The sequence below is a fragment of the Dipodomys ordii genome, unplaced genomic scaffold (genome assembly GCF_000151885.1).
Source record: "Dipodomys ordii isolate 6190 unplaced genomic scaffold, Dord_2.0 Scaffold117, whole genome shotgun sequence".
Classification (NCBI taxonomy): domain Eukaryota; kingdom Metazoa; phylum Chordata; class Mammalia; order Rodentia; family Heteromyidae; genus Dipodomys; species Dipodomys ordii.
This window is the reverse complement of record NW_012267333.1, coordinates 1,305,837-1,327,081: the sequence shown is the minus strand read 5'-3', so window position 1 is coordinate 1,327,081 and position 21,245 is coordinate 1,305,837. Positions and strand designations below refer to the sequence as shown.

General features: G+C 57.7%; 1 protein-coding gene across 1 annotated transcript in view; it reads right to left on the bottom strand.

Moving 5' to 3' along the window:
- The window catches only part of Syt7 (synaptotagmin VII), a 50,851-nt gene that overhangs the window by 10,513 nt on the left and 19,093 nt on the right, over positions 1-21,245 (bottom strand). The window contains exons 4-6 of the mRNA XM_013028986.1: positions 19,719-19,798; positions 14,708-14,932; positions 2,626-2,761 (exon numbers count right to left, since the gene is read on the bottom strand). Of these exons, the coding sequence (XP_012884440.1) occupies positions 2,626-2,761; positions 14,708-14,932; positions 19,719-19,798 (441 nt within the window). The remainder of the gene's footprint in view (positions 1-2,625; positions 2,762-14,707; positions 14,933-19,718; positions 19,799-21,245) is intronic.

Below are 21,245 nucleotides of genomic sequence, written 5' to 3'. Positions count from 1 at the left end.
GCAGGCTTAACCCTCCTGCTCCCCCCAACCCCTGTCCAGGGTGATAGTAAGATACACCCCCCCACACCCACACCAGCAAAGTCACCTGTGCTAGGGAGGGGTGGGTGTTCAAGTCTGCCCATGCCATACGCCTCATCTCCACTCACTCCTCACTACACAGTGAATGGTCAGGCACCACAGTGTTCTACCTTCCATCTGGAGCACAGAGGAGCTCAGGTGACTGGAGGCCAGTCACTGAATGGTAAATGGGAACTTGAACCCAGACAGGTACCCACATCCTTAGCACCTAGCTACCCAGACCTATACTGTGTCCTGAGAGCTTGAACCCTGTCATGCGGGGGACACTGAGCGGCCGCCATAGCTGCTCTTCCTCACATCAGCAGAGTCCGTCCAGGCCACACTCATGGCAGATCCCCGCCTCTCCCAGCCCTTTGCCAGACCCACTGAGAACATGACTTGGCTTCTCCCTCATGGCAACCTATTCTCAGTTTCTCCATCTGCAGAATGGGATCATGTGACCCAGTCTGGGACCCTGAGGGCCTCCAAATCCTGCTCAGCACCCCAGCTCTCTGGCTGTAGGATCGAGAGAAGCCCTGGCATGCATGGACAGTGCCACCAAAAAAAACCACTTGGGGCTGGGTAGGTGGCTCAGTGGTAGAATGCTTGCCTTGCATGCATGAGGCCCTGGGTCGATTCCTCAGCACCACATAAGCAAAAAAAGCTGGAAGTAGCACTGTGGCTCAAGTGGTAGAGTGCTCGCCTTGAGCTGAAGAGCTGAGGGACAGTGCCCAGGCCCAGAGTTCAGGCCTCACAATCGACAAGAATCATTTGCCCCTCTTTATTCCTTGAAAGCTAGGGTACGGTTTGGGGTGTCTGGGGCCCTAGCTGAGGTCCTTGTGGCTTTTAGGCTTTACTTTGGGAAAGGGGAATGCCTCTGAACTCTCTCCCAGCCTTCCCATCCACAGCTGGGAGTCCTAATGAACCAGCTGTCTCCATGGTAACCAGGATACCTCCCCTCCCCTCCCCATTCCAGGGAGGGGCTGCTAGAGGCCCTGTCCCAGGAGACAAGTCTTAAAGAACACCAGCCTGCGCCAGGTCTGGAATACCCCAATGGGTTTGGCTTGACATCTTCTCTCAGCTGGTCAGCTCTGCGTATCTCCCTCATCTCCTGAGATCCCCAAGCTGCTACGACCCAGGCCGGAAGCTCATTGGGTTCACTTGGGCCTGGTTATCTTTACCGTTAGGGACTGTTAATTCCAACAACCCGGCGGCATAGGGCAGAGGACATGAGCGGGAGAAGGCCTGCGTTTTCATCTGCTGCCTGTGCCTGTCGGCCCCTCCCTGAGGGCAGCCAGGGGCCAGCAAGCTGGCTGGGAAAGGGCTGTCCTTTCTGGGAACCTGGCTAGCCAGAAGCAGAGCCAATTAAGGGGCTGGGCAGGGAGGAGAGCAGGCTGTGGCAATGGGCTGTCTAGAACTGAAGATGGCCAGGCTCTGTACATGGCTGAGGGCAGGTAGGGAGGAGGGCAGTGTGGGGTCAATCACATGACTGAGGCAGGGAGAGGAAGACGGCTCAAGACGGGCTCTAACCTGAATCGGAGAGAAATGCAGATGCCTGGGCCTCGGTGTAGGCTTGTTGCCTGGGATCTGCACTTTACCACGGTAAATGGAGATATGGCAAGCCTGAAAGGGGCTGTGGGGCTGCTAGTAAGAACAGGGCCGAAGCCCTAACTGGCAAAGGGTAGGACGTGGAAGACAAGGAGATAGAAGCTGTGTGTCCTCACCCCCTCCCCAAGTCTACTTCCTGCCTCTATAGAAGGACCCTCCCTCATTCTGGCCATGTCCAGGCCTCACTAAGCCTTCCAGACATGTAACTGGTTTTGGCACAGCCTCCCTCTGGGCCAAGCCAAGGAGCTCTCTGCAAAGAACAGGTGGGGCAGGGGTTGTGATTCACTTCTGCCACCAGGAGGAGCCATGCAGCCTACAACCCAAGGCCTCCAAACAACCCAGATCTGGGCTTCCGCAGGGCAGATGGCCTCCAGGTGAGCTGTGGACAGGAGCGCCCTAGCACAGCTATCCACTCACAGGAAGGACCTGGGGGTGGGGGTTCCTGCTCTTCCGTTCTCTGGGCCTCCCACCGTGGAGTGGTGAGGTCACTGGTGATGTGAGCGACTTGGCCAAGAGCTCTACCCCAGACCTCCACTCAGAGGACAGGCTCACCTGGCTACTGCAGGCCAGCCTCTCCTTCTACAAACTATCCCTGGCTACTGCATGCCAGCCTCTCCGTTTAGAAGCTATCTCCCAAGAGTAGGTGCTCTTTTCAATCCAGAAAGAGATCAAAGGAGGATGGTTATTCTTATTCTCCTTTGACAATGGAGGAAACAGGTGCACAAAGAGGCTATTTGGGTGAAAGAGCCAGGAAAAGAACCTGAGCTTTGTCCTACCAGTTAGCAAGCACCAAGCGGTCCCCACGCTGAGCGTGACTCTCCAGGCCACCTCTGGCTGGGTCCAGCGCTCAAGTGGGCCCGTGTGAGTTTCCGTGTATGCCCCTTCCCCCACCAGCCTCCTAGCCCAGCTCCTCTGTGGGGCACAGCCTCCCCTCTCCCTCACTGCCCCCCCCATTCTCACCATAAGCATCTCGCTGGTGAGGGAGTTGACGAGGTCCGAGACAGATGAGCGGGGCTCAGTCCTGCGGTCTGACTCATCGTGGGGTGTCTGGCCCGGTACAGGGGCCGTGTTCACGGCCTTCCCTCCTGCAGGTAACCTGGCAGGGGGGAGGGGGGAGGAGACCCGATGAGTGAGGGCTGGGGGGGGGTGGAGTGGGCTGGGTACCATGGGCCTGGGTGGCTGGAAGGCCTTCTCTGAAGATCCAGCCTCTGCAAGAGCAGAATTCTTGTCCACAGGGAGAATGGATTCCCACCCCAGGCCCAGCACTCAGGGCGTTAAGTACCTTTGTGAGGACCATTTGAAGGGTGTCCACATTCTTCCTGTTCCCCAAGACCCCAGTCCCCCAGCTTGCATGGCTGTTCTACAAGCTCACGCGCTCAGCCAGAGGCTGACCCCACCCCTGCCTTGGAGGGCAGGCTCCGGGTGGCACATCCAGGTGCCTCTCTGCATCATTACCCTCTGTAAACACGCCACAGTGTCTGTCTCCCAGAGCCCCACCCGTGTTTGCTCAGGCCCAGCCGATCACAGGTGGGGGCAGGGTCACTATCCACACAAACTCTGCCCAGCGAGTTCCCACCACCACCGAAGTGCTCTCTCTATGTGCGCTGACCCCTGCCGCAATCACTGGCCACACATAGGCAAGAGGCTGAGACTTTGCAACGTGGCCAGCGTGAGTGGCTGCAAGAGTCTGCATTTGATCACTAGGCTAATGTAGATTTAATAGCTACCTAGTAGGCAAGGCAGGGTGGCACCCTGTGCTCCCCAGTCTCCACCCTCTTTCCACCAGGTGACTCCATAATTGATGAGGAAGGGTGAGAGAAGTATGGGGGCAAGCACCCAGGAGTCCTGTCTGCACCCGACTCCATGCTGTTCAGGGCAGTGAGCCCGAGCTCCATTCAGCTAAGGGCTCAGGAAGGGGGCCTACAACCTGCCCAGGGACCAGACTGGAACGTCCCATGAGGAGGAAGAGAGGTGGGGGCAGGCAGCAAGGAGGAGACAGGACTGGGAGCATGGGGCTCGGGCAGGCTGGAACAGAACAGCGTCGAGAGCACAGACTCACAGCTTCACAGGCCGGACAAGCCATGGCCTCCGGTACAGACCAGCCACAGCACACAGGCGGCCACAACAGGCACAGACAGACCGACATGCATGGAATATGCCAGTCTCGGGGGGGGGGGTGAACGGACACCAGGATTCAACAGCAGGCTACACAAACGCAGACCCACACACCTGCACACACACATGCACATGAGCCGAACAGATGCCCAGAGGAATAGGAAGAGAATATAGCATGGGCAGCAGGCAGGTCAACCAGAGCAGCTGAGATCTCACACACACACACACACACACACACACACACACACACACACACACACACAGAGCGGTGGGCACACTTCAATCCCCACCAGAAATGCATTTGGGGAGACCCAGGCATGCCAATGTGTGCATGTGGATTGGGACAAACTGAAGCAGAAGAGTCAGGGGGCAGACTCAGACCCATCCCTGATCATCAGGTGCACAACACACCTGGTGTGAGAACCTGGCCTTGCTGAGAACCCCAGATACATCCACCCTGCCACTGCTCCAGGCCCCCCTCCCCAGAGGCACAGATACCTCAGTACCAGAACCGCAGGTGTACCTGGGACCCCGCCCACACTGCCACATACACACACGTGGACACGTGCTCACACAGACAGGCACAGGGAGGAAGAGGAGACTGAAATAGCTGAAGAGGTAAAGTCAGGTTAAAAATAGAGCAGGAGAGGAGGAGAGAGCGTGAGGTTGACTGCTGAAGGTATGAGAAAGTTGGAGTTATTTTGGCCACGCCACAGTGTCAGCACAGCTGCAAGGCAGCCTGGGAAAGATGGTCAGCGCCACCGAAGCTGTTGGAGGCCACAGGGCGGAGACAGAGAGAGGCACAGGGAGAGGCCAAGGGACCCGTCACCGGCCCTGTGAGGAGCAGATGGGAGGAAGGAGACAGAGAGAGAGACAGAGAGAGAGGAGAGGCCAAGAAAGGTTAGTTAGAGACGTGTGTAGAAGGCTGCTTGGGAGGACGAGAGGACAAGGAGGAGCGAGGCGGCCAACAGGAGAGGCAGAGAGGAGGCAGGGGACACACAGGGGCGAAGGGACATGGCGGCTTCAGAGGAGGCGAGCAATGGGGTGGCCTGACCTGCCCTGCCTCCCACTTGGGGTGGGGGTGGGGCCACGGTGGAAACCATTTGGATCCCAAGGAGCACAGGTGGAATGGCGAGGGGGTGATGGAGGTGGAGGTGAATGAGTGGACGGGGCACAGCAGGGCACGGAGCCAGCGGCCAGCTTGGCTCCCTGCCTCCCTCCAAGAGCACTCCCGGGGCTGGGGTAACCTAGGCGGGCCCCAGGAATCTGGGGATGGAGACTGAACACACCCCTTCTACTTCCCTGCAGCTTGTTGGACACATTCCTACCCTGCCCGGGGTCCTGGAATGGCAGGAACCAAGGTGTGTGTGTGTTGGGGAGGAGGGATTGTTCTTCCAGACATCAGCTAAGACATATGACCAAGGGGATCCAACGAGGGTGGGAAGGATTGGACTGAGGGTAGAAGGGCAGACCCTTGGTCTGAAAACAAGGTGAGGAGGAGACAAATGACTCAACTGGCCACTGGGAGGGTCTGGGATCCCAGAGGGTAAGCAAGTGCGTGGTCTGGAGGTGCTGGGGCCTGGCTAGAGGTTCCTAGGACCAAAATTTTGGGATGGGGAAGCTTGCTAGGGAGGAAGCACTTGATTCTGTAGGGGGGCCCACCCCTAAGAAAACACTGCAGCGGTCATGAGCAACTCATATCCAGGATGGATGGGCATGAGCAGGTAGGGTGGCATGTAACCGCTTGGAAAGTCAGGCAGGGTGGGGGGAGGGTCCGGGGCCTCCACCTCCACACCCACCATCCCCAGGGAGGCAGAAGACAAGCTGATGTCATGATCAGAAGGGGATGGGTGTGTTAAAATATGGAGTGAGACCTGAGTAGCAAGGAGGTAAAAATAGGCTTATGGGTGAAAATGGAGCCGGCTAATTAACACGTACATGGGTGAGGTGAAATCTCGTTTCCAGCCTGCATCTGCTTCCTCACGCTTCACACCTTTCCCAGCAAGGGGACCAGGTTCTTAGCAGGCTCTTGGAGGGCTCCAATCCCCCTGCTGCCTTCTCGCCGGTGGCCCCCTGGCCTGCCTGCCACCCAGCTTGGAGACGCTATGGCTTCTGCCACGTACAGGTGGGTCAGGTGTTCCAGACATGGGCTCAGGACGCCAAAAGTGCCACCGCGTAGAAGAGCCAGTCCCGTCCTCCCCTCCCACTCACTCTCTGAGCACTTCTGCTCCACCACAGACATGCAAGGTGAACTGAGGGTGGGTGTGGGGGGGGAGCTGAGAGGGCCGATCTCCAGAAGCTACTGGGGACAGCAAGCTGGCTGTCTAAATCTCAGCCCCTGGCAGTGCCCGGGACAGCCCCTTCCTGCCCCTGATGAACATCAGGCCTCCTAATGAACATCAGTCACCCGCCAAACATTCCCTGCCCAAGGGTTCGCTTCCTTATTAGCCCGTTAGTCCATTTCTTACAGGTCACCCTGTCTGATCTTCACTCAACAAATGCAGAGGCCTAGATAGGAGCTGTTTCTTGCCCCCAAGCCGAGGCAGGCGCCCTGGCTGCTAGGCCACACCCTCTCCCCTAGACCTCTGGGTTCCTGAGGAGCAGACCTGGTATGGGTGGTGCCCATCGCCCCTCCTCCTCAGGAATGTGGTTGTGCGTCTGGCTAGTCTAATGCAGGCTGGGGGAAAGGGGTGCAGGAGATAGCTCCCGCTTTTGGGATGCCACTAAGCCCTGAGACCTCTGGCCCCTCTCCCTTTGGCCCTTGAGCAGTGCCCACCTCTCCTGGAGACAGAGGACAGACAGCAGGAGAGCTTCCCTGAATTCCTAAATGGTGGCTTTCCGGAAATCCGGATACTCAGGTTTTGCTCAGCATGTGTGATGGCCACTTGGTCCCTACCAAGGCCAGAAGCAGCAGCTAGTACAGGGCACCTGCTCCAGTGAGGCCTGGGCATCCGCCCTGCCTGCTTACTCTCTCTTCCTGACATCTGGACTCCAGGGCTGTCCTTCTGATTGCCTCTGGTCACCAGGCCTCTCCCGCCCCCCAGACCTCCCCACTAGGGGTTTCTCTCCCTCCAGGCAAGAGGGAGGTTGGGGTGGTGGGGATGAGCGGGGACAGGCTGGTGCCCAACTCCCCTAACATCCTCCCCATCCAGCAACCACCAGTGAAACAGGGATTTCCGGGCTGGGGTGGGGCAGAGATGAGAGATGGAGGGACAGCAGAGAGGAAGCCAAGCAGGAAAGATGGGGCCGAGAGGGCTGGGCTTGCTCCAGGCCAGGGCAAGCATGCCAGGGAGCAGGCTTGATCCAGAATGGTCCCAGGATGGTCCCTTCATAGACCTGAGGGACCCCACCAAGGTGGCCATGGGCATCGGCTGGGGAGGGGCTCATCCTCCTGCTCCAGCTTCCACTGAAGGCACCGCCTCGTCCAGCAGCCGGCGTCGGCTGGGGCCGGCAGCCTCTCCGAGCCTCTTTCTCTGCCATCGCCGCTGCCGCCGCCGCCGCCACCGCAGGCCTTGCCTGTTCTCGTACCTCTTGTCCCCCTGAGCGTTCTGGTTCTGCTGAGTTCCTGGGTTTTGTAGATCAGGGATATTGGCAAAGTCATCCTGCTCCGAAAGCCCTAAGACCAAGGATAGCACCACCATCCGGCCTTCCCTGCCCGGGGTGGGCAGCCCACCAGCCGGGGTGAGACGAGAAGGCCCCACGGACAGTAGTAGGGAGAGGGAAAGGAGAGAGAGAGACAGAGACAGAGACAGAGACAAAGAGAGAGAAGAGACATGCGTAAGAAACTGGCCCTGGAGGAAAGAAACCAAACTTTTAGCACTGTCAACAGTTGCAGAGAACTGGGGAAGGGGAGGAATAAAGGATGGGGGGTGGGGGCGGGAGGGGAGATGTCTGCCACCTGAGGCAGGACTGAGATTCTCTCAGGGGACCCAGGAAGGTGTGGGACAGAGGCCTGAGGTGAGGGTCAGTAGCTGGGAAAGCCCCATGTGAATACACAGGGAAGGCTGGGGAATGGAGCATAGGTCCTGGAGCATGGCAGAGTTCTCCAAGGCTAATGCAGCCCCAGCTAAGTTCCTCTGCCCAGCTGGACCCCTGGGAAAGAGGGAGGGGCTCTTTCACCATCTTAACTTGGGGACTGTGCATGCAGGTTCAGGCTTCTGGGTGGTTAGGAAAATTTGAAATCCAGTGGCCCATGGAAATCCATGCCAGACCCTGGGATCAAGGTCAACCCAATGTCTTTGAAACCAAGAGGGGTCTAAAGATCTCCCTCCTTCAGGCTCTCAGGTGCATAGCCAGCCCATCTGAGGAGACTGAAGGTCCCTTCTGGCACATGCTGATGACCTGAGCAGAGCAGGTCCTCTTCCATATCCACCTTTCTAAGGAGCCAGACAACAGTCACCTAGCTTTCCAGCTCCTGTTCAGGGCCTTTCATTGGAGCCATCCAATAGGCACAAAATGTGAAGATGGAGTAAGTACAGGAGCTTGGCAAGGTCTGAAGAAGTCTTGGCCAGCCTATAGGGCCTTGTGAGCAAGGCTGCAGAGAGATGGCTCTGGAGGGAGCAGAATGCAGAATCTAGGATAGGACATGTGGGCAGCAGGTCAGAGGCCAGAGGTCAAGGTGCATAGCTTTAAGGTGGAGCAACTTCCTGGAGCCAGGATCATCTGTGTCTTCCTGAGAGAAGGAAGTATGGTAGCCGCTGCTCCTTACAAGCATCCATGTGTGAAACTTGGCTGGTGTTCTGTGTTTCCTCTCTCAGCAGAACTAAGGGAGAGGGGTTCGCAGATGGGGCAGACAGGCAAGCTTGCCTTAAGAAGGGGCCCAGGGAAATAATGATAAAGGCAGACAAAACATTCTGGAAGAGAGAGGATTCTGAGTCAAGAATCTGCCATTTCAACCCCTAAAGGAGGGTAAAAGCTTCCGGGATTATTCCCTCCAAGAGACTGTTAAAAAGGGAACTCAAACGGCATTTGGGCTAAAGGACCTGGGTGGGCCCAGGGGTCTTAGAAAATGGGAGATGCCAGCCGGGTCCCAGTGAGGTGAGGAAGTGCTAAGTGCTCCATGTTCTTCGTGTGCTTGTGCTGGGTACTGAGCGCTGCTGGTCCAGGCTGACACTGGCACTGGCATCTAACCTTAGGGCTACAGTTTCTCCCTTTCTTCAGGGTAGATCGTGGTTCCTTTGTCCCTGCCCCACCAGTAGTTGGTCAGGAGTTGGTAAAATTCCATTTAGTTGCTCCGGAGCTAGTGGAGCTGGGAAAGGCAAACTCAATGAAAACATGTTTTTCCTGCTAAATGAATTTTCCGATAACACCTTCTTTAAAAAAAAAAATGGAACAGCTCCTCTGCGTAAAACACCCAACTTCTCATTTTCTGCAGTTGTGCAGGCCACGAGGCAGGGATGAGAGGTAGCAGCTGGGAGGTGGAGGGCCTGCTGGCTTGTTGGGGGGCCAAAGGGAAGGGTATAGTCCCATTGGACGCTAGTGGGTGTTTGAGGAAAGAGAATTGCCTAAGAAGCATGAGAGCTAATCTGCAAGGCAGGGTTTGGCAAACTATGGCCTGTCAGCCACTGTAGTTTTTTTTTTTTTTGTAGTTTACAAGCTAAGAATCTACATTTTAATAAAGTTCTTTTTTGTTTGTCTGAGCAGAATATGCACCCTGCAGAACCTTAAAGCTCTGTGATCTGACCTTCATGGACAAGAGTCTGCAGATCCTTGCTGTGAGGGACAGAGGAAAGGGCTGGGGATGGGGCACTGTGCTTGGAGATGCCAGCAGAGAAAGGACGCAAGAGCTGCCACAGGAGAAGTATGGGCCCAGGATGTTGGCAGCCGAGGGGCGTCCATCAGATTCTGGTAGGATAGGACACTAGTGGGAAGGGAAGAGTCGGTAGCTGGAGTTCTCCAGTAGCTAGGGAGAGTTTGGAGCCAGGTCCTGGCCTGGGCTGATGGTTTCAACAATTGAAAGCAGGGATAATGTGGGTGCATGCATCTAGCAGCCTGAGGCTGTGCAGAGGGGGCAATTCTGTTCAGGCCACAGCGCCACCCCTTTCTTCTATCATCTGTATCCATTCCAGAGTTGCAGTAGCCAATCTTGGGGAGGGGGGAATCTGCCTCATCTGTCACGACATCCAGCTGGATTCCAAAGGTGTTACATTTGAACAAGAAGAGCCCTGGGCAGCGTGTCTGGCCAGCCAGGGCCCCAGGCCTCTTGCATAGGCGTGGGCAGCTGGTTCTCTTGAAGCCTTTCCCAGAGCAGGGCTCCTGTCTGCTGGCCTCGCACGCAGAGAGGCAGCATACTGAGCAGAACTTGCTGGTCTTTCAGATCCCTACATCTTGCCAGTAGCAGGGCCTGGTTCTTAGGCTTGCCCTTTGTCCTCCCTTTCTCTTCTCCTTAGAGAGGCGAGCTTAAGAGTGCTGCTTTCCAGTGCCTGTAAAACGCTCCCGGAGGAGAGAAATCCTTGGGTGCAGGGAGAATTCCCCAGCCTGGAAGGAAGCCCATGTTAGGCTGGCAGAGGGAGCGATGCTGGGGCTGTATGTAGCCCAGGCCTGTCGTAGGGGTCTGAGAGTGAATGCAAATGCACAGGAGGACGCAAGGAGGGGCTCCCAGGGCAGGGAGCCAGTGGTTAAGGTCAGACAGTGGTTGCCAGTCTATCTCTTCTTGGACCCGGGTACTTGAAAGAGGCTCTGATTTAGAAATACCAAGCTCAGAAGCATTGAGAGAACATCTCAAGTTTGTTCTCAGGGGATGATGGGCCATTATGGGGAGGACAGGTAGCTACAGAAGGTCAAAGAGACAGGGACAGGATGGAGGGCAGGGACAGAGGAAGTGAGAGGGAGGGAGGAAGTGTGGGGCAGGTTGGCCAGCAGAGTCGGGTTTCAGAGAGGAGGCAAGTGGGAGGGTAGGAGGACAGGGCCCTGGAGGTGAGGTCACAGGGAGAGGGGGAGGAGCAGTCAGGGACCGGTGGTGGCCTGGGGTCCTCAGAGAGGGTGGATCAGACACAGATCCTTCCATGGGGAGAGGGAAGCTCCGGCATGAGTAACAAGAGGGAAGGGAGCAGCAAAGCCTGGGTGGCATCTGCCAAGGCCATGGGGGGGGGACCCAGAGTGGCACTCTAGTGGCTGTTCATGAGATGTCGGGTGGGGGGGAGAGGGAAGGAAGCTGGGGGCGGGGAGGGGGGATTTGGGGGAGCCAGCCCACTCAAGGGGAGGACTTACAGGAAGGATTTCATGTCCAAGCCTCGGTTTCGAATCTGCCCCACCACGTGGTCCCAGCTGCCCGGGTTGGAGCGACTGTGGCCCCCGGCTGCCCGGTACTTGGAGCCGGCCGAGGTGCCCTGCCGAGCCTGGCCCCGGCCATAGGTCCGGGGATTGGTGCCCGGTGCCGAGGCTGCGTGGGTTTGCAGCTGGCCCAGGCTCTGGCTGGTGGTGGGCTGGCTGGGCGGCCGGCCCCGCTGGTGTTGGCTCAGCGGCTGCTGCAGACTCTGCTGCCGCATCAGAGTGCGGGGTCGCTGGCATTTCGGCTCTCCCGCGGAGCTGGGGATAGACTCAAGGGTAGTGGCCGTGGACAGGGTGGAGTCCTCGAAACTTGGGGCAGGTGGAGGAGAGGAGAGAAAGGAGAAGCAGGTGAAGGGATCACAGTGGAGGAGAAAGAAGCCGAGAGCCAGGGCTGGGAGGCCCCAGTGCAGGGCGCGCTCGGCCGGACCTCGCCATGCCTCCATCGCAGTGTCGCTGCCGCTGTTGCTGCCACCACCTCACCCAGGAGCCACAAAGCCTGAGCCCACCCTGAGGCCCCCAGCTCGGGCCCCACCCGCTCCCGGGCTGGCCCTAGCTCGGCTGGCTAGCGAGTGCCCCAGGTACCTCCCGCCTGGCCTGGTCTCTCTGCTGATCTGAGCCGGGCCGCAGCTGCGGTGGCAGCTGGCAGCGTGGTGAAGGCAGTTCCCACGGGCCGGGCCGCTGCCAATCAAGTTGGAAAGGGGAGGGGAGAGGGAGGTGTGGCTGCCCCTTCCGTTGTCTCACTGGGGGCCACCAGCTAAGTCTGCCTCTGGGTTCCAGGTACTACTGTCCTGGGAGACAAGGAAATCCAGGCCAGCAGAGCTGGCCTAGTAATGCCTGGCGAAGGGGGGCAGCCAGCAACTCTCCTCCTCTGCCCATGGAGAAGAGGAAGGAGCCTCAGGCCCACAGACCCCTGTGTCCTGTGGCCAGAGCTGTTTATCCCAGAGGCCCTTGGTACTGTGGGAAAGACTCTCTCTCAGAGGAAGGGACCAAGGAAAGAGTAGCTGGTGGTAGAGAGCCCCAGAAGTCATTCATCTGGCTATTTCACTCCTGGGAGGCAGGACATGGACAGACTGGAGTCAGGACCCCTCCCCACCAGCTGGTTAGAGACAGTATAAGCTCAGAGAGATCGGGGTTCAAAGCCCATCTCTGCCACTGACTAATTGTGGGATTTTGGAAAAGCCTTTCTACCTCTCTGGGCCTCAGTTTCTTCATCTGTAGATTGAGGGGAATATATATATATATATATGTGTGTGTGTGTGTGTGTGTGTGTGTGTGTGTGTGTGTGTGTGTGTGTGTGTGTGTTTTAAATCCAGAGTTTCCATGAGGACCCAGTAGGGCCAGGCTGTGAGGCAGGGTTGGATGGGTTAAAAACTCCCATGCCACAGATGAGAGTCAGGTCTGTCGTTTCCTTTGAGGTCACCTGCCCTTCTCTGTGCTCTGACCAGAGAGCTCAGTACATGCCACACGGGGGAAGGTCCCAAGTGGGCTGTCAGCAGAGTGCCAGTAAGCCACAGACTACCCTGAATAGCTCAGAGCAAGTCATTTCTCCTTCTTGGGCCTGAAGGTCCAACTTCTTCTCCACCATCCCTTCCCTCCTTCTCCAGGCCAATGGTCTAGGGCAGGAGTTGACAAACTATGGGCTGTGGGCAATTTGTGTTTGTTTTTTTAAAGAAAGTTTTATTGGGATACAGCCATTGGACTTGATTTACATTCTATCCACAGCTGCTTTCCTGCTACAATGGCAGGGCCAAGCAGGGTGAAAGGCACAGCTTGGCTGGCGAAAGTCTAGCTCTTTCTTAGATATTACCTGGCCCTTTACCGAGAAAGTTTGCCAACCCCTGGTCTAGTGGTCTAGGGTCACTGAGGATCCTTAGGCCCTGTTAGAGGTCCAGGCCCTCGGGAACCTCGTTCACCACTGCAACCAGCACTCAGCTTTGCTTGCCCCCTGATCCCACCCTTGGAACCAAAAGACAACAGTTAGGTGGCCCCTGTGGGCAGAGAGAAGGAATGAGAAAGAGAGAAGAGAAAGAGTATAGTACAGAGAGAATGAGAGAGAAAGAGAGATAGAGAGAGAGAAAGAGAGAGAAAGGAAAGCAAAAAGTGGCTGAAGCTGGGGTCCTTGGGGTAGCAGCCTTGTCTGACTCAGGCCTGGAATCAGGGCTACCCCCACGGGAAGGCCCAGGCTGGATTGGCCTGGTAGGCCCACAGCTCCCTGGAGGGGGGGCAGGTGGAGGTAGAAGGAGGATCGTATATTGGTGGCTGCCTCCTCCTCCTTGCTGACCTCATTTTGGTTTCCTATCACATCCAAAATTAGTACAATTTACAACCTCTCAGTCACAGGAAACTAAAATTGGTTCCTCTAGGTCTGAAGCCAGTGAATGGCATGGAGTTCTAGCTGGCCTACAGTCTGGCAGGGCCCGTCTAGGTAGGCTGGGGTGCAGAGCTTGACTCTGGTGGGGTGTGGGGCTTCCCTCAGGACCTTTCTGAGGCCAGATGTCAGGGAAGAAATTGACTTGTGTTCACTCAAGCCAACAAGCAAATGAGGTCTCAGTCTGGTGGCCCTAGCTGGTTCCAAGGGTGGAAAATTTCAAGAGAACTCAGATGGCCCTAAATAGAAGCTAAAAGGGTGGCCCAACAACTAAGAGGGGTCAGGGCTTTAGGTCTAATGGGGAGAGCACTCGGTTAGCGGACTGAGGCTGTTCCAATGGAATCAGCATCTTCATGTGTAAGGAGGGCCATAGTTCAGAGGACCTAAGGACTGGAATGGCTTCTTGGTGGGGGAACTGGAGGTGAGTAACAGCCAAGATGAGGACAAGGCTGCTCCACAGAGGAGACATGGTTATCTTTGGGAAACAGAGGCAAGCCTGTGTAAACCACCCAAGAGTGGGAATGCCTGCTCAGAAAGCTCAGGACAGGTGTTGAAAAGGGACAGTTCTTTGTGGCCCCCAGACTACACCCTGGCATCTGAACCAGAGAAGCTAGCTGGGGCTCAACAACCCAACCTCCAAGAACACCCAACCCCAGCAGCTGGCAGTGGGACAGCTTACTGACCAAGACTGGGACAGCCAGTGGGGATGGCTAGGGTGAGATGAACAATCGGGGTGGCCTGTTCATGGATGAACCCCTGAAACAGATGGTTGCATGACACAAGCAAGACTGGGACAAGCAGATGAAATCCCTCGGTGGTCCAAAATGGAATGGCTCAGTGCTGGGTCTAGAGCCATCTGCTGGCCACAAGAGGAAAGGCCTGGTGGCTGATGAGGGGCATAGGCACAGGCTGGGATGGGTGGGACAATCTGGGGCCCACTGCTCATGAAAGGGATATCCTGGAGGTTGGGATGGGCAGCCAATCAAAGAGGATGGGATGGCCCAAGGACTGGAATGGAGCTGCTCTGGGGGCTGAGAATGGAATGACCTGGTCACTGGTTAAGGGAGGGACTGATGGGCCGCCAATGGGCTGTGAACGTGGGGTACCGCATGGCTGAGTTGGTTGTGCCTCATGGCAAGGATGATGATTGCCTGGTGAAGGGATGGAATGAGCCAGGGGGCCGAGGTCGGCGCCTCCGGGGGCAGCAGCGGGCATGCCAGGGGTCCCGCTGTCCATCCTGCAGGGGGCAGGCCTGAGCTCACGGGGCGGCCACGGGGCGCCAGCACTCACTTGGACAAGTTGAGCTTCCCTGCGGCCAGGTGGCTCTGCACTGTCCGCCAGCGGCCTCTCCCCGCCTTGCCACCGCCGCCCGACTCGCTGGGGGCAGCCCCTCCGCTTCTCAAGGCGTCCTCTCCGGGTGGTGGCACCGGTGCCGGCTTCTCCCCCAGCCGGCCTTCCCGCTCCACCGCCAGCCCCGCCGCGGCGGCCACTTTGGCGCCCGACAGGAGGGTGCCACTGGAGGCATGCACAACGCAGCCCGGCCAGAGGGACACCGGGGGTGGTGGTGGGGGGAGAGAGGGCAGGCCACACGTGGGGGTGGAGGGGAGGAAGAGGAGGAAAAACAACGACAGATAAAAGGAAAAAAGAGACAGTGAGAGAGGAGGAGAGAGACAGACGGACAAGAGACAGACAGAGAGAGAGAGAGAGACATCAGCACTGCAAATGGGTTAACAGCAGAGCCTGCAGGAGAGAGGGGACCGGGCGGGCTGGGGGGCAGAGAACAACGCACCACGACAACGGAGGGGGGCCCCTCCCCACCGCCTGGGGCAGGGGCGGCGGGGGTGGGGGAGGGCAGCCACCTCCAACTCTATCCCACAGGACAACGAAGGGTTAACGACGGAGGAAGAGCGGGCTGTCCAGGCCAGGAGGCCCCCAGGCAGGGAGAGAGAGAAAGCTGTGTTAGTCAGAATTCATCACCACCACCACCACCATCACCGCCACCACCGCCACGAACCACCGACCACCGACCACCGACCACCAGCAGCCACGGCAGCAGCACACAGCGGGGAGGAAAAAGCGAGCCACAACCGAGAGGGAGGGACCAAAAACGGGCAACCCCAATCCTGACTGCACAGAGGGTGGAGGGGTCGGGACAGCTAGTGGGGGGGGCAGGCGTGGCTGCGGCGCGCGGGGGGGGGCAGGGGGCTCTCCTGTGTGGCTGGCCCTGGGGGAGGGGACAGGGGGGCAGGCGGGCAGAGGGGGCAGGAGGGGTTGCTCGTCTCCATGGCCAGCCTGCCCATGGGGGTAGATGGGTGGGACGTGGGGGCAAAGAGCAGGAAGGAAGTGAAAGGGGGCTGGGAGCAGATGGGAGGAGGGAAGGAGGGCGTGCGCGGGTAACTCGGTACATTATGATCAAACCAGGTAAAGTCACTCACTTGAGGGACAGTCGTGGGTCGCCATAAGGGGCGTAGGGTGAAATGTTTAGAATAAACTCCTTGGGAGGGTAGGAGCTCCATTTCTGCTGCACTGTGCTCTCATTGTTATTCCAAAAGTCTCTGTCTAGGTCGCTGGAGGGGCAGAGAGAGAGGGGAGAAAAACAGGGAAATACAAGAAGAAACAAGAACTGCCAATCCTGTGGGGGCAGGAGGGGTGCGGGAACCCCAGGGGAGCACGCAGTGGGCAGGGCTTCCAGGGTCAGTCCTGCAGAGGAAGAAAGGCAAGCAGGCACTGCGTGCCCGCGCCTGCACACACATGCACACGTGCAGGCACACACACTTGTACACGTGCGTGAAGGCACGTGGACATGCAGACACACCACACACACACACACACACATTGAAGGGTCAGCGGGTGAAGCTGTACAGAAGGAGCGTACTGCAGGAGGATGGACGGGAGCCTCGAACCTAGGACGCTGGTGGGAGAGAGAAAGATGATGAGAGGAAGGGACAGTGGGCAGGGGAAACTGGGGACAAGCCTGGGGAGGCGGAGGGCACTGGAAGAAGGGGGAGAGTGTTGGTTTCTGGTTTAGAAGGAAATAGGGAAATAGACCAGGTCCTGGACCAACTGAAGGCCCTACCTCTCCTGCCTCAGTTTCCCTGCCTGGCAAAGGAGAAGATGGTGACTTTCTCCCTTTCCATCTTCTTTCTCCTGGCCAAAGGTGGCCCCTGGCCTCCTCCTCTGTCCTGTCCCCACCTCTGCCAAGACTGAGACGCAGGGTTTCCATGATTTGGGAGGGGGGGCTCTCAGTGAGCTGGAGAGATGTTCCAGATGTGGTGGTTGGGGTCTCCTAGAGAGGAGGGGCCTCTGAGGGTCTCATATGCATTGGTCCTTTGCTCTGGGACTTGGATGGAGGGAGCCTGCCCTTCTCTGATGGGGTCAAGGACTCCTATGTGTGTCCAGCCTGTCCGCTGGGCAGCCCCTCTCTGATCTCATCCCTTTCCAAGATGGAGCTGCTAAAGTCCAAAGGGACCATCGCTCCAGTCTGATACCCCCTGCTGTGATTTGGGGTGTTGGAGGAGCATCAGCAGTCTGCTAGGAGCGAGACTGTGGGGACTTCCACATAAAGCAAGGCGGCAGAAGTCTAGGCTGGCAAAGGGCCTGGCCTGGAGACCTCGGGTGCTAAGGACAAGGTCTCCACCATCTTGTCATCCCCCTAGGGCCTCAAGGAGGAGGACTGGGGTATTCAGGGGGAGAAGAGAGGCAGCTCTCAGGCCAAAGGACAGTTCTGGAAGACAGCCATGCCTGGGGTCATGAGAATGCTGCTGGAGAGGGACTCTGGTGGGAGATGGGAAGGCCTGCGTGCGGGCTGAGGCTGGACTGGAGTTCAGGCCACGGTGCAGCGCCGTTGGGGCGGGACATGTGAGGGGGAGAATGCTCTCTGAGGATCAAGCAAACCATTCTGTGAGACTTGCTTCTCTTGACCCTGAGACTTTGACCTTGACCCTTCTTAACCTCAGACTTGGGAGCAATGAGAGGCTGGGCTGCCACCACGGGGTCTAGATAGAGTCTCTCACTCTAGAATAGGACAGGAACTCTTGAAAATGTCTCATCAGGGACTCTGTGTACCAAATTCAAAGCCCAAGCCCTGAGGTAGCTCCCAGGGACAGACAAGGCTGGGGATGGGTCCAAGGAAACTGCTTCCTTCAAAGGACCCCATGTCCAACAAAGGTGTCCTTTGGCCTTGTTCCCCAGCAGGGCACCACAGAAAGTAGTGGATGCCCATCCCTCCACCACAGGTCTAGTTACAGATGGGGAAGGCAGACAGCCTCAACACTTTGCTCCCTTCAGATCTCCAAAATCTCCATCCGACCCCAAGTTCTAGAGCAAAAGATCCACGAACAGTCATCCCTACCAGCCTCATGTCCCTCCCTAAGTTTCAGGGAACTCTAGAGTCCCTGAGGTCTCTACTATGGTACTGGAAAAGAGAATCTCTAATTAAAGAAGTTTGGGGGGAAAAAACTGGTTTCTTTACTGTGAGACTTGTCAGAGCCTTTAATGTATCAATAATGATCAGTCTCATCAAAAAGGGAGACAGAGCGTGCCGTGTTTTGCAAACCTTGGTTGGCTGTGGAACCCTTGACTCATTTATCATTGATGGGACCCAAGTGCTCTGAGGAACAGAGTTTGGGAAGCACTGCTAAGATGATCGCTAACCAGATGAGTCCCTTGGAGGAGGTCTGAGCCTGTAGGGAAGTTGTATAGCAAATAAATGGCTCTGGTTGAGAATATGGGACACACAGACATGAGAAGGGACTTCCTTCGCCTAGGGCAGAGATCTGACAGCGCAGTAGGTAGAGGTGGGGGGGGCAGGCTTGGATTGTGGATGGTGTGGCTACAGGCTGGATGGCACTTCTGCCCTCACTGTGCCCTCCTGGAACTGGTCCCAGCCTGGCAGAGCTTGTGGCCGACCTGCTACCCTCTGGCTGGGGGCAGGTCCTTCCCAGAAATCCTGGCCCCGCCACATGTGCTCCTCTGCAGGAAGACTATGGTCAGCTGGCGAAAGGGCCGCTGCCCTCATCCAGGGCCCCATGCTGCCCAGCCTGGAGACAGCAGAGGTGCTGGGCGGGGCCCACGCTCTCCCTCATACGTGCTCCCCCCTCCCCTCCAGAAAGCCCAGGGCCTGAGCTCTGCATCAGCCCCTGAGACCTGCCAGCTCTTGTCTTTGAAGACTTGTGAGCCAGCAACCAAACTCAGCTTCAAAGGCTCCCCGTAGCCTCCCCCAGAGCCTTCCACCTACCCATACCCTCAACTGGCCCACCCTTCCACTCACCCCCCCAGCCCAGACACACCCCCGCAGCTTCCCTGAGAGCCCCAAACAGGGTCAGAGCAGAAGAAAACAAAGCTGTGATGAGCAGGGAGCCCTGGGTGGGGGTAGAGGAGGCAAGGAAAGAAGAAAGATACAGGAGGGCGAAGGCCTTAGGCAGGAGTAGAAGAGAAAGGGGAGGGGAGAGCATCAGGCCTTGAAGTGTGGAGGGACTCAGCTTCTAGGCAGAGCCCCTTGGCTGGCAGGCTTGGCTCTGGAGAGGCTAAGATGGAGGGTGAGCTGTCCTTCCCTGACAACTTCCCAGTGAATGCCTGGGCTGTACAGAGAGAAAGGGCTAGCTACAGCTATTGGCCGGTGGGCATAGAACTTTCTAGAGAAAGTCTGCATTCCCAGAGCCTGGGGGCTTGGAGCCTCCAGCCGGGTGAAGTGGGGGCTTCTTACATGTCTCCCAGTGACCCTCAGCATTGGGCTGGCCACAGTGGGCTACAGAGGACAGTAGCCATCTGTCGATGGTACTCAAGTGGGACCCTGGCAGGTCAGAAGCCGGACCCAAGGTACAGGGAAGGGAGGGTGGAACCTTCTCCCCATAGCTCTGTTCCCTAGGAGGGGCCAGGATTGGGTCCCCAGGTTGGTCTCTTCCCCATGTAGTTCCTCCTCAGAACATGGGTAGAATCTGAGAAAAGACCCAGTGCCCACGATGGGGAGGGGTTTCCAACCCAGGACAGGGGTGAGGGGGGGGCTGAGGGAGGAGCCATGACCTGGGGGCAGTGCGTGTCATACACAGTGGGTAATGGGACCAGCAACTGGGGCGCAGACAGAGGGAGCCAGAACACAGGAGTCGGGGCTCTGAAGCTTTGTGATCGTCTCAGGAGGCATGGACAGAAAAGAGGGACTCTGGTGTCACCCTGGGGTTCTAGGAGTATGGAGGTGGGTAGACAGCGTGGATGTGTATGGCCAGGTCTGAGGGAGGGGGAGGGGCTCCTTCCACCTGGATTGTCTGCATTACCCGCCCCCCCCAACTGGCAGCCTGGCACCTACTTGATGGCCTTCTTCTCACTGCGCCCACGCCCTGAGTCTGGCGTGCCCACTGTCTCCAAGGAGTTCTTGTAGCGTTTGCCCTGTGGAGATAACACTGGGGTCACTCTCGAGGGGGTCAGGCTCAGACCCTCCCCACCTCCCCCACATAGTGACACCAGGTTACAGGGAGGAAACCAGAGTCTGGGCTTGCATGCAAAAAGGTGTAGGGATGATATGTGTGTGTGTGTGGGGGGGGGTGTCACCACTGTGGGGGGTCCCTTCCCCCTGGTTGGCCAGTATCTGGGGTCCCAGTGGGCTCTAGGACCTGCCTGCTACCCACAATGGATACCTCACGCCTGACCCCCAGGTATCAGGCTGTCCTGTCTGCAAGTCTCCTGGGCCTCTGGCCCAGCTCCCAGAAACAGTTCCCTCTGCCACGGACAGACAGCTCTCAGGCGCCTGGCCACGTCACACTGTCCACGTCACCGCCCCCAGATGGTGGGGGCGGCATCCTGCAGGGCAAGGTTGGCAGCGGCCAGTGACGTGATTGGCGGGGGCAGGGAGGCCACATGTCCCGTCTTGACCAGGGCTGTGTGGTCACTGGAGGTTCCCTGGGGCCCTCCTGCCCCCCGGGCCTTTGTAAGAGGCAGCCTTGAGAAGGGAGGGGCGGGGCAGAGCTGACTGTGCTGGTGTGGGTGCAGGTGCAGCCCCAACCAACATGAGGGGTGAGGGGCAGGGCAGCCAGTGGGCACCCCAGCTCCTTCCAGCCAGAGGAAGGACCACAGTAGCAGCCGCAACTGCCGGGAAGGTGAGCACCATTCACCTTCTCAGTTTGGGTTTCTAAATTTAGCTCATGCAGAGCCCGGCCCCATTAACATTCCTGGCTGCCACCAAGAGTCCTCACGTGCACCCATGGGCTATGGGCTGGGCAGGGCCCTGGACTGAGGCAGGCAGTAGAAAGCTGAGGGCTGGTGGGGGCTGGGTCTGCTCCTTCTCCTACTCCTAGTAGGCACGGACCACCCCTCCCTAGCTGAGCGTAGACACACACACACAGAGGCACGTGCATGCTTCCTCAGCATTCCTTCATATGCACCAACACTGCAGCCACAACAGTCAATTATTCTATCCTTCCTAAAGCAAAATAAGAGCTGCCACAGCCACATCCCCGGATGTTCCTGCCAGCTGTACCCCTGTCCTAGCCACAGGACCTGGCTGTCCAGGGAGACTCAGCAGCGCTTCTAGGAAGGTGTGGAGCATAGACAGGGGCCCCATTCTGCCCCTAGCACCCCTGCATCTCAGAGGTACCTGGGTCTTGGCCCCAGCTATGCTTCACATTCCCTGTATCACACTGGCCAAGTCTCTTCCCTTCTCTGGCCTCTTGCTGCCTTCCTGAAATGGTATGACGTCACCAGATGAGCCCCCTGGAGAATGAGACCCCACTCCTAGACCTCCAAGCTGCTCTGGAGTGGAGGCCCACAAAGGCAGAGCTGTATGCTCTCTAGAACCTGGAGTTGAGCTTGGTACCAGTTCTCGAAAAATAACTGGAAG